The 16,946-nt window shown below is 37.8% G+C and overlaps 1 protein-coding gene across 9 annotated transcripts in view; it reads right to left on the reverse strand.

Annotated features, from left to right (window-relative positions):
* The window catches only part of FAM13A (family with sequence similarity 13 member A), a 356,989-nt gene that overhangs the window by 77,174 nt on the left and 262,869 nt on the right, over nt 1-16,946 (reverse strand). For 7 of the 9 annotated variants that reach the window (XM_032332873.1, XM_032332872.1, XM_032332871.1 and 4 more), the window contains one exon: nt 7,729-7,770. The exons of the other annotated variants lie outside the window; for them this stretch is intronic. In XM_032332873.1, the coding sequence (XP_032188764.1) occupies nt 7,729-7,770 (42 nt within the window). The remainder of the gene's footprint in view (nt 1-7,728; nt 7,771-16,946) is intronic. 9 annotated transcript variants of the gene reach the window in all.

The following is a 16,946-nucleotide window of genomic DNA, read 5'->3' on the forward strand; positions in this document are numbered from 1 at the left end:
AAAGGGGGGCAGAGAGGTGAAAAAGAATATGCAGTTCAGCTCGGAGTGGTTCAGAAAGTAACTTTCTGTTCAATAGGGGGAATGTCACTCATTTTTCTAGTTAGTGCAGTAGACAAAGGAAGGAATCCAACTTAGTTTCCCATCCCCCATTCCCTTCATTCTCTCTTTGTGGCCATCTGTATTGTCTAGATGGTGGAACTGAAGTCTATAAAGTGAAAATACATTTCTCAGCCTATCCCAGTGATGTAACCTTTGATACATGGGTTTATCATTGTTACAAAGCTGTCTCTAGTTTTTGTCTTTGATATCATCATTAGAATTTAAATGGGAAGCCTGGGATAGTTGCATTAGGTAAAGCTGGTCTTTTACTTGTTTAAATTAAAGATTTATATTTTATTCAGATCTGAAGTTCTTATAAACAGAAACCTATAGGAAGGCAAGAAGGCTGAAGAATGAAACAACAAGAGCTCTAGATAGAATGGTCATAAAGGTGTCATTACCTGACAGTCACTTTTTCCTTTGCTTTATCATGCTGATGAAAGACATGAGGAGAAGCATAAAAACCATAAAAATTTATATACTTTATCAGTATAGTCCAATAAATATGCTCAATATTTTAATTAACAGATTGAATAAAACTCAGAATCTATACTTGTCTCTTACTAAGTAAAAAAAATATGATATCAAGAACTCAATATTGAATCCCTAGAGAATTATATGATGAACATTATTTAAATTTATAACCATTCTGCAGTATAAAATAGTACTTGCAGGAGTTGTCTGGTTTAGTGGTTTTCAGCTAGGGGTATGCATTAAAATCTCTTATGTGACACTTTTCTCCCCTCAAATTTCTTGTGGCAAAACACACATAACGTTCACTATTTCAACCATTTCTTAGTGTACACTTCAGTGGCACTGAGTATATTCACGTTGTAAACTCATTCCATTCAGCTCCAGAACTCTTTTCATTTTCTAAAACTGAAACTCTATTCCTATTAAACAGTAACTCTCAATTCTCTTTCCCCCCAGCCTCTGGCAACCACCATTCTACTTTGTGACTTTATAAATTTGACTACATTGTCCTTCACATAAGGGGAACATGTCTTTTTTTTTTTTTTTCTCTCTCAAATGTCTTCTGTTTTTTTTTTTTTAATTTTTTATTTCTTTTCAGCATAACAATATTCATTGTTTTGGCACCACACCCAGTGCTCTATGCAATCTGTGCCCTCTCTAATACCCACCACCTGGTTCCCCCAACCTCCCACCCCCCACCCCTTCAAAACCCTCAGATTGTTTTTCAGAGGCCATAGTCTCTCATGGTTCACCTCCCTTTCCAATTTCCCTCAACTCCTTTCTCCTCTCCATCTCCCCATGTCCTCCATGCTATTTGTTATGCTCCACAAATAAGTGAAACCATATGATAATTGACTCTCTCTGCTTGACTTATTTCACTCAGCATAATCTCTTGCAGTCCCGTCCATGTTGCTACAAAAGTTGGGTATTCGTCCTTTCTGATGGAGGCATAATATTCCATAGTGTATATGGACCACATCTTCCTTATCCATTCGTCCGTTGAAGGGCATCTTGGTTCTTTCCACAGTTTGGCGACCGTGGCCATTGCTGCTATAAACATTGGGGTACAGATGGCCCTTCTTTTCACTACCTCTGTATCTTTGGGGTAAATACCCAGTATACAGATGACTTTTTGTGCCTACCTTATTTCTCTAGGTATAAATGTCCTCAAGGTTCATCCATGTTGTGTCTATCAGAAGCTTCCTCCTTTTTTAGTCTGAATAAGACTCTACTGTGTATATATACTGCATTTTGTTTATCCATTATCCACTGATGGACACTTGGGTTGCAACCACCCTATGAGTATTACAACTAATGTTGCTATGAACATGGATGTACAAATATCTCTTTGGGACCTTGTGACCCTGTTTTCAATTTCTCTTCTTCTTTGCCAACACTTGTTATTTTTATTTTTCAAAGCAGCCATCCTAATGGGTGTGAGGTGAGATACCTCATTATAGTTTTAATTTGCATTTCCCTGATGATTACTGATGTTCAGCATCTTTGCATGTACTTATTGGCCATTTGTACAACTTCTTTGGAGAAATGTCTATTCAAATTATCTTCCCATTTTAAAAATCATTTTGTTGTTGTTGATTTTTTGGAGTTCTCTATATATTCTGGATATTAACCCCTTATCAGATAAATGATTTGCAAATATTTCCCCCCATTCTTCCTTTCCTTTCTGCTGATAGTCTTTTATTTTTTTGATCTGTAGAACTTTAAAAAATTTCATGAAGTCTGATTTGTCTACTTTTTATTTCCTGTGCCTTTGGTGTCATAGCTAAGAAATCACTGCCAAATTCAGGGTTGTGTATCTTTTGCCTGATGTTTTCCTTTAAGAGTTCTTACAGGCTTAGTTCTTACCTTTGGGGCTTTGATCTATTTCAAGTTAATTCTTCTGTACAATATTAGGTGAGAAGCCAATTCCATGCTTTTGCATGTGGGTATCCTATTTTCCCAGCACTTATTGTAGAAAAGACTATCTCATGATACTTATTGAAAATATGGACACCCAAAACCACTCAAGGCTCAGAATCTTGGCCAGTGAGATCCCAGCATCTTTAAAGTATACAAAGTATGTATCATAATGATGGTGTTATCAAAAAGCAGAATATAACAACTGTTAAGAAAAACATGGAGCTGGGGCGCCTGGGTGGCTCAGTGGGTTAAGCCGCTGCCTTCGGCTCAGGTCATGATCTCAGAGTCGTGGGATCGAGCCCCGCGTCGGGCTCTCTGCTCAGCAGGGAGCCTGCTTCCTCCTCTCTCTCTGCCTGCCTCTCTGCCTGCTTGTGATCTCTGTCTGTCAAATAAATAAATAAAATCTTTAAAAAAAAAAAAAAAAAGAAAAACATGGAGCAATTGGATTCATGCATTATTAGTGGAAATGCACTTAGAAATGGTTAAGATGGTGAACTGATATTAAAAAATAATTAAAAATAGTTAAAATGATAAATTTTATGTTATCTATATTTTGTTGTTTGTATTTACCCTCCTGCCCCTCTCTCAAAAAGAGCTCCACAGGCAGAGATGCTGTGCTTCCTTAGTTGAGAAACACTGTTCTAGTTAAAAAGGACAAAGGAAACAAATAATGTTAATATATAGTTATTTGTGTCTAAAGACACCCAAATATCTAGGGTGGGAAAAAAAGTAGATAATCAAGTAAATAGCCTGCTTGTTCACTGCACTTGTTAGTCAACAACAAATATAATGCCTGATATATTACGCTTTTCTAAACTATCCCAACTGATGAGAGATTTTTACCTCAAAATGATAATTAAGAAAACATACAACAGAGTCAAGAAGAAAAAGAATCTATTAACATTTGATAAAGCATGACCAAAAAAAAAAAATCATAAACCTACAAATTCCAGCACAAGTTGTTTGGAAAGGTAATCTCCGAAGAGTTATTCATAAATGCTCTACAAAAACTTTTCTACATATCAGGGTAGGAGTGGTGTCACATAGTTTTCTGATCCCATCTAATGTCAGGTAATGTTTTAATCTCAATTTATCCAAAGCTAAATTTTTCTTCAACATAAATCTACCATTAAAAGACTTTCACAAATTAATGACTCCTGGTTTCAAGGAATAAAAATATTAAAATACTGAAGAATGAGTTTCTATTCCAAAATCTTATTTAGATACAAATCTATCTGATGTTCCTGATTCAGGAAAATCAGAAAACGTATACATACTGACAGTGACCCTAAGCTATTCCAAATCTGCTAAAATAGTAATTTAGCTTTAATTTGTATCTTGTATATTAAAACTTGGGCTGAAATTGATGGAGATGGTCGATTTAAGAGTTTTAATGGAGCACAAAATAAGAAAGAAAAAGCAGAGGACGATTAGGGCAGGGGCTAAAAGGTAGGTGTTAGGTGAGCAAGGAGCCACCACTCAGAGGCCAGGTGAGCTGTTTAGAGCCAGTGAATAAGACTGGTTACAGGTACGTAGCCCCTAAAGCACATTTAGGATTTTGATAAAGTGCAGGCAGGGACAGGCTTCATATATAGGCTGTATGTATCATCTATGCATACAAACTGTATGGTATAATCCAGAAATTTTTTAAGAAAAAGGAATTCAAATGTAGACGTTGGATGGGACAGGACAGGTTGGGATGGGGTCAGGTCACCTGCCTTCCCCTTGCTAATCTGAGCAACTGAGATAGAGGTGCCTTTCTGGGAGTCCAGCCGAGCGCATGAGAGCCCCCGGTATGGACATCCTCGCCAAGGACGTTCTTCACCTGAAGTCTGCAGGTTCTTGTCTTTTCTGTAACAATCTTGCTAAGGGTTTGGTATAACCTGTTCTTCCTTTTCATTTCCTTAATCACTTCAACAGGGTGCTAATCTCTAATGAGCATGGAGGGAACAATGATACTGGCTGTTTGAGCTACTGTAGCTGCAGGCATCCTGCCACAGAAGACGCAGCAAGTGCAGATTCGTAGCTACTGTTTCTTTCCTTTGAGGGGAAAAAAGGATAAATAGTTCTGGTGACTTAGGCTAGGGTGGAGAAGTGCTTAAATTACAGAAGACAGAGTTCTTACCATAGCAGATATTTAATCTAGAATGAGAATATATGAGTGTATGTCCTGCCTGACTACAGAAAAAACTGAAGGCAACTGAAATGTATAGCAGACTGCCATGTGGTTTAGACATGACTGCTTGTAACAGAGTCGTAATCACAGAAACTGGAATTCTACAAGGTGAAAAGTGGAGCAAGGTAACGACTGCAATGGCCTCTGTGGCTCCCGGTTCCTGAATCCCACCTGCCTTCCCCAAGCCAAAGAAAGGGCCTGGAACCTCCACTAATGCACTGTAAGTTCTCTGCATGCTCTCCATCTCGATCTTCTACCACACAGACAGACTCTATCTTCATCATAAAGAATGCACCTTGTCTCCACTCCAAGAGCTGGATGCTTGCCTGATGTCCTGTATCTGAATTCCTTTATGGATCATCTCTTGTCCTCCCTCAGACACTGGAGCCCTGCTGTGCTCTATCTTCTGTTTTGATCCAGTCTTCCTGAGACTGCCCACTCCCAGACCTGCAGATACTGAGTTTTGCTCTTCTACCTCATGCTGGACCTTTCAGAATAAACTACCTTCTGAATATCCCACCCCTGACCAGCTGCCCCAACCCATCCCCTCTGCCTGTCTGCCTGTGGCTGGATCTACTTCTGATGAGTACCCAGCTCAACCAATGTGTCTCATCTCTTCTTTGGACCTTTCCTCTCTGTCTACATGCCACTCTCCCACCTCAAAAAAGCCCAAAATCAAAACCCCAAAACCCTGACCAGTTAACGCTGTCAAAATATAATACATAGCACTCAATATTCAATATTCCTAGTCAGGAAAAATATCATTTTCCAACTACCAATCACTTTTTATTTTCCAAAGCCGCAGTAAACATGATTTTGGATTTTAAAAGAGCCAATTTAGTTTTTTATCATGTTGACAAATTGTTATGAAATTCATGAGTCTTGGAATAACTGGCCTTTCTGAGAATTGTAGGAAGGGAGTCTTAATAAAGTAGAAGAGAAAGGAACGGAAGACAAAGAGACCACAGAAATATAAGTACATTTACAACATTTAGGCACTCATTTGCTCTTACTAGAGGTAGTGCAAAAGTGCACTAATTTATAAATTAAACTGTCAGTAGACATGCTATGTTTTTAGTTCAAAAATCCGGAAGAACTTTAATTATAGTTAACAATCCTGTATTTTTTCTTCCACTTAAATTCTGTGTTAGAATAACCCAGGAAGAGTTAATCTCAAAGAAGCCATACAAATAATTTCAAAACAAAACAAAACAAATAGATTCTCCCTACTTCTTGTCAAGGAGATTATTTTTAAAAAGTTGAATTAACTTGTAACAATTTACTTCTTACATAATTTCTCAGACTACCATGTAGTTATTCAGAAAAAGAAACTATATTTGAGATTTTAATTTCTGGACAAATAATAATTATTTTTTTCATTTATGAAATAGCTCCACTTATTTAAAATTTCCAAAGGAATGCCTGATGGTAACTTCCTTTTTCTGCAAATTTACCTTTCCTGTACATGTGGGTTAGTAGGCATATTCATTGTTTTTTACTACTTCCATAAGATTTTAGTTTTTATGTCTCAAATAGCTTCTACCAAGTGTTATAGTACAGAATTTCTTTTTCAAGACATACTCTTAGTCTAAACAATTTAAAAAATCATCATATTAGAAAACACAATTATGTGTCTCTTAAGGTCTTAAGACTTATAAACCCTTTTTTCCCCATCAGCTTTTTAAAATTGTTAAAAAGACAAAATTTAGTACCATGTAAAACATAGACTAATATTGCCTAGAGGAATAAAAATAAGACAGAGGTGGGGGACCAGGGTGGCTCAGTGGGTTGAGCCTCTGCCTTCAGCTCAGGTCATGATCTCAGGGTCCTGGGATGGAGCCCCACATCGGGCTCTCTGCTCAGCGGGGAGCCTGCTTCCCCCCTCTCTCTGCCTGCTGCTCTTCCTACTTGTGTTCTCTCTCTGTGTGTCAAATAAATAAATAAAATCTTTAAAAAAAAAAAAAGACAGAGGACAGTTCTCATTTGCTGGCATGATCTGGTGCTGTAGTCTTCTGTATCATGTAAAACTTAATTTCCGTTAATATAGGATAACCACTTGTTTGATATTTCTGTGTGTATTTACATAATGAATACCAGAGTCACCATGTACTCGGCAACAACATCCTCTTGTATTTATAGTAGCTGTATAGTTGAGGTAGCCTACAAACCAAAGTATGCTGATTTGGTTGGCAGGAAACCAAAGTGAATCAACTGGACCACCATGTTGTCTCAGACTAAAACCTCAGATGTTCTCTCTTTTGCCACAATGTGATTATGCAATATGCTTTGAGTCGCTGAAGGGCGGAACAGTACTGAAAAGCAGTTACTTGGCTAAGACTAAAGTCTTATGACACATTTCTGAACTATTGTTGGTTGAATTAAAGCCCAACTCTAACTCTGGGACTATCACAACAAATCAGATTTAGAAATAAACAAACTATGTCTCTCAAATCCTGACATCTTTTAAAGAAAGTAGATTTCAAAATTGCAGAAAGTTTTAACATCTACTTTGAATTCTGTAAACTCACCTGTTTTAAAATAGTTGTTTTTCTGGCTTCATAAGCTTTAGAAAATAACCCTGCACTCCACGAACTTGCTGAATACTCAGTTTCACAATCCACTACTGTATAGAAAATGATCTAACATAGTTGAAGCTTTGTGCTCACACCCCTCCCCCACCTGCATCTATGCATGGAACAGAAGTTTTTAAGATGTAGGTAACAGCATAATCATTAGGCAGTTTCTAATGTTTAAAATAGGTTTAATAGTTTAAAATGGGTACCTTGACATTTCTGAATTTAAATAAAATAAATTTAAATAAAATAAATTTAAAATAAAGTATCTTATTGTAATCTTTTTAGCTCTACTAAATTTAAGATTTCTTAAACCAGAGAGAAGAAAAACACTGCATGAGGAATATTATAAAGGTTTCCAATAAGCTTAGTTTGGCCACAGTGTAGAATACTCTATTGAAAAGAATTAAAATGGGCAAATAAACGCAAAGAAGCCCTACCCCTCTTTCATTCCCTGTAATAGAACAACAAAAATCAAATAAATACCTCAAATAGAAAGGCGACATAGGTCTTTCATCTTCCTGTGAACTAAAAGGAAAATAAATTTTGTATTAATTTCTGTTAATATTTTAACATATCAATTTTACTAAAACCCTATTCTTCCTGTCAGAAATTCTATTTTGACACATGAGAGCTAATCACACAATGGAGTAAAGTTAGTAAAACATCCTCTACCTTGGACCTAGCCAAGGTCAATTACTTCTTCATGGGAGACCATCAAGAGAGGTTTCTCTCAAGATTAGCCTCAGGAAAAGTCAGTCACATCAATTTTTCAAAAGGAAGCTTTTTACTACCTTATTTCTACAGACCCCATCCACGTTCCACACATTATACATAAACCCTTAAAATGATTGCATACTCAATTATCTCAATAAAGTTAATTATAGTTCATTACCATGATGATGAAAGTAAGAAACAGACAACAAAATATTCCCGTTAAGGGTGAACCACTTCAGGAATGATGCCCTAGCAATGAAAGATGCATCAGCAAACACTGGCTCGGTGTCTTCTGTAGTTACTCTAAGTATTAACGAGTATGGATAACGTGTAAGGACATAACTGAAATTATATAACTAGTTTACAGTCTTCAACCAACACAATAGTGTACGTTCTTCAAACACAACAATATGAAGCTTAATATAAAAGTATTTTAAAAAATGTAAGATATATACAATATTTTTCTCCTTAACATATGTTTTTCTTCTGATAAATGACTTCAAAGCAAAGAATGAGTCTCTTTCCCTTAGTGTCTGCTGGAGTGATCACACAGTCATAAAATTTACTTTTAAACAGCACTCCCCTCAATATATGACTAAGTATCTATTTCTACTAATTATGTGCATCATTAAAGAGATAAAAGTAGAAGAATAAACTATTAGATAAAGGCAAAAAGAAGACCTAATATTTCTTCTTGTACCCCATGGTTAATCTTATACACCTCCTGGGGTGTCCACCACCTTTGGGGAAGCAACTAGATAACTTCAGTTTTCCCTCTCTTGGCTTATTTTTTATTTTCTAAAGGATCACTGATGAAAAGAGGAAAGTTTGCTTCTGTTGGTAATATTATCCTGGCAAAATCTCACTACACGGTTATATTGTAAAACACATACAAACATACATACAAACACACCTGTCCAAGAAGTTGAAAAGGTCTTAACATTTTAGTTGGAAAATGGCACATAAACAATGACACACTATTTTTCATTCCTGCCTGATTTTGGTTTCCAGTTTCATTATAGCTTAGCTACTCTAATGTTTATGTTGCCAAAGCCTTCAACGTTTGTAACCAGTTGTGCCAATTCTTCCTAAGTGGTGGGTAAACGCTGGATCAGCTTCGTTATGGACTCTAATGTGGGTGGACTGAGGACACAGCTGAAGAGTCGGGTTACACAGCTGAAGCCTTAGAGGTGACATTTGGGAAGTGTCCACTGGGAGCAGGGCTATTACAGAAGAGGACTACTTTAAGCAAAACTGGTACAAGGAGCTTACAGAGTGGTTTTAAAAAATTCCTTGAGAACACTGAACCAAACAAATTATAAAAAATGTTGGAGTTGGCTTTCCTAATCAAGGATTCACTGTCAAAAAGTATTAATTATGACCAATACTATGCAAAAAGGCTGCAACTAAAAACCTCTAACGGTTTTATTATTATAGGCACATTGCCTCCATGTGTTATAAAGGGGGCAGTGTACTAAACATTCTTATGCCCACAACAGATCCTTAACTCTAACATGCAACACATTTTAATGAAATTTAACAAGGGTACTTTAGTGAAGATTCAATTAGCAATATGGTTGGTTTCCTTGGAACTTAGAAGTGCTTTTGGGAGAAGATTTAGATGGTGCAGAGTTCTAAACACAGCTGTTGGTATGTTTTGGCTAATGTTTATTTTGTGTGCATGTGTTAAATTTCTTTGTAGCAAACAGAGGCAATCAAAATCAATCCTTTATTCTCTTACATCTTTTCTTCCTCACACATGTACTCATTAGCCAGGTGCTACTTACTGGGTGTTTCAACATTAATTAACTCGTGTAACTCCTTATCAAAACCCTTCCTGGTACTTGTTCCTCAACTCAAGGTAAGTAAGCTCAGAGGGGGCACCTAACAGGTGCAGGTCACAGGTCACACAGCCAGTGACGTGTGAGTTATTGTATTACAAGTTAGTCCATTTCTGTCAGTTACCATCTTCCCTTCAGTCTTAAGCTACCAGAATATGGGGGGGGGGGTTGGTGAATAGGTGAAGAAAACTGATGTGATGACCAGTCTTCATGGCAGCAGCCCTTAGCAAGTTCTCGTGGAGTTTATATCCCCCATATCATGCTTCTGATTATAATGACTCTTCACCAACCTTAGTCCATTCACGGTATATGATGATGGGCAGCATGTGTAAAGTGCCTATTTCATTAGAATGTACTGGCCATATAAGAGTATCTCCTGATAGAAACATGAGTTTTTAATCTTAAGCAAGTATTTTTCAGGCTGTATCTGCCTGAAAACAAGGTAAAGTTGTTAATGAAAGATGAAATCAGAAATTCTTAATTTTTTGACTAATTTTACATGCTCCCAAAAAGAAAGTGTAAATACTGCAATTTACATAAAACAAAACAGACTCAGTAGTAGATTTACTCAAATCAGCAGCAGTCAACAGCGCACTGACCCATGCACAGTACTCAAGAAGAACAACAGAATTCAAAAAGAAAAACAAAATAAATCAATTTTGATAGTTAATTTGCATATCTCTCTTTTTCCTTTTCATCAAAGTACCCTTTTCTTGGGTTTTTGTAACTTGACAAGGGTATAAATTCTGAAACAAAACTGAAGCACTGACTTAAAATTAAATCAACTAATTCTAAAAATCAATTTAAGGCACTGATTTATTTTTTTAATCATTTATTTTTAAAAAAGATTTTTATTTACTTATTTACTTATTTATTTGACAGAGAAAGACAGTGAGAGAGGGAACACAAGCAGGGGGAGTGGTAGAGGGAGAAGCAGGCTTCCTGCTGAGCAGGGAGCCAGATGAGGGGCTCCACCCCAGGACCCCGGGATCATGACCTGAGTGAGCCAAAGGCAAACGTGTAATGACTGAGCCACCTAGGTGCCCCAAGTGCACTGATTTTAAAGACAATTTTAAGAAGAAATGGCTAAGGACAATTCTTCCAAATAGAATTGAGAAAATAAACTTTTCCACAAAATTTACATTTAGAAAAAATTCACCATTTCTAAATTTGTACAAAATGGATATTTTACTATTGTTACAGGCCCCAAGTATCTATTTATAGGGGTTATTCCTGTTCCTGGATTTACGTTGATTTAATGGCATGTGCAATGATATTAAATTAGTCATAATTTTTGGTCTAAATTTTAAATTGAGAATTCTGACTCATTTTTAATTTTTTAAAATAAGCACAAATACTGTGAATGAAAAAGCGAGTGCGTGCCATGAAATTAAGTCAATGACAAACTCTATTAACTTGGAATACATTCAATTTCCTCCTTGGTTACTAGTATAAACCCCAGGTTTTAATTATTTCTTGTTTGCTAACTCTGAATAATGGCCAAATTAAAGCAGCCAATCAGTTTATCTTTTTTTTTTTTCTCTTTTTTTAAATTTGAATGTACACTGAGAGATTTGGGCAGGCACTTTGTGCAGGTCAGGCAATCATAATCAGGAGCTTAACTTCTTCAGGCATGTGGTCATATATGCTCTCAAAACAATGGCTTCTGGGAGTAAAATTTATCAAATAGACCCAAGTAACAGTCCAAATCTAGGAAGCTACAATTGAGAAGGGCAGTTACAGATAAAATGTTTTTAGTGGGGGTCCTAATAGAATTTATTTATAGGGCTTAATACTGGTAAATACACAGCAATGAATCACACCTTCGTTTCTTCAAGAGTTGCACTAATTTCTAACCAGAAGGCATGGGATACAATGTTTATCAATTTAATTACACAGCAAGCTAATGGATATCACAAAATGTGTAGCGCTTTCTATGTCTGAGAAAAAACAAATACTGTTGGGAGAATCCTAAGCGTGTGGTATTCAGAAAGGACCTTCCACAGCTGGATCAAATCACCATTCCATTCAATTCCCTTTTGAACTGTTCTGATAAATGTTCCAATGAGTCCAATATTCTAATTGGTCATTGTGGCTGGATACCAGAAAAAGAAAAAAAATGAACATCATCTGCATATTTAGTTACACAGTTTGAATTTTCAAGTGATTGAGCTAGAAGAAATAGTTTGCAAGTGCTCCTTGAATACTGAGGAGAATTTAAAAAAAAAAAAATCAGGTAAATGTTAAGGATTAGGTTCTATTCATGGAAGAAACTAGGAAAAACCATCCGTGAGGGGCTAACACAAAACAAAGAGCAAAAAAGGGGAGACTAAGTAAGGGAGCAAAAGGATACAATTAAAAGTATTAGGTAAGCATTTCCCCCCCCCTGGAATTAAAGGTTTTTCTTCATGTTGAGAATTTTCTTAGAGAATGATGAGGTGAGTAAAATTAGCACATTTTCTTCCCTTCCTTCCTTTCTCTGCAAAGCTTCAAGTGCCACACTTCCTTGACAGCTTTTAATTTATGCCCAGTCCCAGACATGAACCATGGACCACTCCAACACAGGAGTGATATAGCAGCTGGTGTGCTCAGAGTTTTGGTTTGGCCCCACTTAGGGATATGGAAAAGAAAAACAATCTCCCTGTTCTTCTTGGGAAACAATTGTAAATGCTTTCAGATTGGTTTATAGCTAGGTGTTTGCAGCTATAATTCTGGGAAGTATTTCTATAGATGTAGGATACTGTATTATAAGTTTTGTTTAGTTGTATTATTTGCATGCTATGACTAAGAATACGACACTTCTCCAGTAGAAATAAAAACAACTTATTGAAGCTTAAGAGCAAATCAGTTTTCCTGACCAAAGGGTTAATGCAAAGAGCTGAAGCTCTTAATAGTCACAGGACATGAATTTTTAGCCAACACTAAGAGCTATTATTTTTGAGGCAAAATAAACAGACCAAACAAAGAGACCTGCAAAATTGATAACTTTTTTCTCAATAAGACAGGAAAATATTTTTGCCACTTTCTTGATCGCCTAGTGGAAATCTGAATATATTGGTTATGGGTTGAATTGTGTCCTTCAGAAAGATATGTGGAAGCCCTAACCTTCAGTGTCTCAGCATGTGACCTGATTTGGAAAGGTCTTCACAGAGGGCATCAAGTTAAAGTCATCATCAGCGTGGGCCCTCATTCAGTATAATGGGCACCCTTCTAAAAAGAGGAAGTTTGGACACAAACATAGACATGCACATGGGGAGAACACCGTGTGAAGACAGAGCTGTGTCTGCACAAGCCAAGGAACCCATAGATGCCAGGAGGGAGGCCTGGAACAGATCTTTCTCCACAGCCTCAAGAGAGCACATGCCCCTGCCAACACACTGATTTGGGATTTCTGGCTTCCAGAACAGTAAGACAATACATTTCTGTTGTTTTAAGCCCCTCTGCTTGCAACAGCAGCCCTAGAAAATGAATACATCTACCAAATTTTTTCCCCCTAAATTCAGAAATAAGAACCTCCCTAACAAAGGTGTCTCCATCTTACAAAAAGGTTGTCTGTGAAAATTCCTTTATAGATCTGCTATGACTCAAATTGATATTTAATATTCACATGGGGATTTGATCTCCAGGACTGTAGTAACTATCTTCAATAAGTAGTCCAGATACAATATTTAAAAAAAAATTTTTAAAGACAAACTTTTGGCTATGTTTCAGTTAGAAACACATTTTACATCTTTATTCATACCCATAGAATGGACACAAAATTTATGAAATTATCCTTTGTTTGGATAGTTCCTTTTTCTTTTGTCATTCCTTCCTCTCTCTTGCTTTCCTTCCTTCTCTCTCTCTCTCCTTTTCCCTCTTCCTTCCCTTTCCCTTTCCTCTCCTTTTCTTTCTCTTTCTTGTAGGCTCCATGCCCAGCCTGGAGCCCAACACTGGGGACTTGAATTCACAACCCTGAGATCAAGACCTTAGCCAAGATCAAGAGTTGGGCACTTAACCAACTGAGCCACCCAGATGCCCTTGTTTGGATATTTTCTATTGTGTTACATTTTACTTATGTAAAATTATATAAAATACTGGTCACAATCTGCTACACTGATTTTATGACCACTAACAGGTCATGACCCACAGCTGAAGAACACTGTTCTAAAACACTGTGCCAACTACACTTCTCTCTTGCTTGATATATATAATGCACACTCAATGAATGTTGTTGAATTAAGATCTATGTTCCCACTGGACAGAAACAAAACACTTTCTCTGCCCCATTGCCAGAGTCAGCTCTGGGCCAAAGAACCACAGATCTTGTCCAGTCTGGATGGCAGATAAGCAGATAGGAAGCGGTCCCAGAAAAATCCAGTAGTGGGCATGACAACATAGTTCTAGAAAGCCTTGGAGAAGTTGACAGAGTACCTCCAAGTCTCTTTTAAAGATTCTTTTCCTGGTTGACTCAGGAACACATAGTCTCTTTGGATTCTTCCTGATTTTACGACTATGACATTCTTTATCAGCCTGTGTCCTGTCTTTGGAGTAAAAAAACAGACTGGGAGGGAACAAATGAACATCTCATTCTATTTCACTACCATCCACCTAACTACTTCCATCTCTGGATTCCCTTCTGATGAACATCATTCAGAGATTTGAAGGGATGGAGGGTGTGCAGAAAGTCCGGAGTGAAGCAGAACTATGTGCTGACGGCCTGATGCAGCCAGGAAGCTCACACTGCACTTTGTGGGGGGGGGGGGGTCTCGGCTGGAGACATGGGTTGAAGTCACAGAACCGACTCTCCTTAAAGAACTTTATTCCTAGTCCCACATTTGGTCAATCACCAAATTGTGCTTATTCTACCCCCATCCACCAAAAAACAAAAACAAAAAACCAAAACAAAACAATTCCCTGCTGCCCATACCAGTTTATTGTTGATACTCTACCAGCTTCACACTCCTAACTTAAAAGCCTCTGCCACTTTCCCATTGCTTTGGGATACAACCAAAAGTCTGAATCTGGCACACAAGGTCCCTCCCTAATCTAACATACCTCTGTAGACCACTCACTACACTTTTGTAAGTCCTCCTCTTTGTGCGTGCTGTTCCCTCTGTCTTAAACGCTTCCTCCACCTCTCTCGGCCTGGTGAATATTTTATCGTGCAGCTCAAGTGTTGTCTAATCTGGAAAGCCATCTCTGGCACCCTGGAGAGGGCGATGCTTCTTCCTCCAGGCTCTGATATACTGTTCATAGCTATAAATGAGCAACACAACACCAGAATTCATGAGTTCAGACGCGTGCCTCACCTCCTGAATATGTTTTTATGTTTGTACCATCTCAAGCATCCAGCAGGGTACTAGAACACTCCAGATGCTCAGTCAGTGGTGAGTAAAACTAGCATCGTCAAGACTTTGCTGAGTGCTAATGCTACTGTTTGATATGATATTTTGAAAACATGCACTCATTTTTTTAAAAAGATTTTATTTATTTATTTGACAGACAGAGGTCACAGGTAGGCAGAGAGGCAGGCAGAGAGAGAGGAAGAGAAGCAGGCTCCTCGCCGAGCAGAGAGCCCGATGTGAGGCTCGATCCCAGGACCCTGGGATCATGACCTGAGTCGAAGACAGAGGCTTTAACCCACTGAGCCACCCAGGCACCCATTATTTTGAAAACATGCACTGTTTCTTATTTGTAAAATTAACTGGGCCAGCTAGGAGCATTTTCAGATATGTGCATGTTGATTATTTTAAGTTATCCTATTCCTTTCTATTCAAAACTTAGTGAAATCACAACTATGCCATGGGTCTTCTCCTGTCCTTAAAAACAAGAAATTAATTGCTTTTCTTCAGCGGCACAACTGAGGTGCAAATTCTGCCACTATGCCAGTAATGTAAACGCTGTACTTTCTGTAGTGTAGAGGGAACCCAGAAACGGATGTGTTCAGGCAAAGTAATAGGGCCTTGCCACACACTCTATCTGTTTGTTCTGGCTTGAGAGCAGGAAAAGAAAATTATTTCACTTCACTGCAAACCCAAAGGTTGTTTGGGGCTTAAAGAACTTTTTGGTTTAGTCACAAAGCTATTTTCAATGCAGCTGGAAGCTTTCATTTGTCTTTGAGATTCTTGTTCAGAAAAGTGATGTGTATCACTGATTGCCTTGGAGAGGCAATAATTTAGAATACTATGTACAGTCATTTTCCTTATGGTGGAGTTGATATTAGTAGATGAAAAAATATTTTTAGAACATGAATAAGTAAGTTAAAATATTTCCTAATCTTTAGTTAAATAGACTTAAAAAGACTATGAGGATACATGCAGGAGGAAATAAGGAAAGAGTAAGTTATTTTTACTAATTAAAAAAAAAATTACCATTAGGGCACCTGGATGGCTCAGTTGGTTAAGTGTCTGCCTTTGGCTCAGATCATGATCCCAGGGTCCTGGGATCGAGTCCTACCTCGGGCTTCCTGCTCAGCAGGGAGTCTGCTTCTCCCTCTGCCCCTGCCGCCTCCCCCTGCTAGTGCACTCTCTCTCTCAAATAAAGTCTTTAAAAAAATTACCATTACAAAATTATTAATGGTTTGTTAATATAGTTTTTATTTAACAGATATTAATTTCCCAGAGTGTTAAGTCTGAAAGTGGATTTCTCGAGGGAGACAAAAATATGCAGAGAGCAATGCAAATTATCTTCTCATCTTTCCCTTAACGAACCCTTCCTCTGCCGGATACAAGGGCTCATTCAGCATTTTTTGAGTAGCTACCATGCATCAGAGCCAATGAGAGGTGCTGCAGATACACAGGCTAGTAAGATAGGGCCTAAATCCTTACAGAATTTATAGGCCAGGGAGAGACAGAAACTTGAAATTTGGTAATGACTATGAGAAAAGGATACACAGCTACTACGCGTTGAGGCCTCACCATAACAAGTCAAGACTTTGGGCTAAGAGCTTCACATACATTTTCTTAGTCGACCCTCAAAGACACATTTGAGAGAGGTAGCACTAACTGGATTTTTTTCAGATAAGCGAAACAAGTCTTAGAAAGGTAATTCACCAGGGGGGAGGCCGGAGAGCCAGGCACGGGTGGGGTTCAAATCCAAGTGTGTGGAAGCCAGAGCTCCAGATCTTACTCTCAAGCACCAAGCACTCTGGCGGGTTAGGTGACA

Source organism: Mustela erminea, chromosome 2 (assembly GCF_009829155.1).
Source record: "Mustela erminea isolate mMusErm1 chromosome 2, mMusErm1.Pri, whole genome shotgun sequence".
Lineage (NCBI taxonomy): Eukaryota > Metazoa > Chordata > Mammalia > Carnivora > Mustelidae > Mustela > Mustela erminea.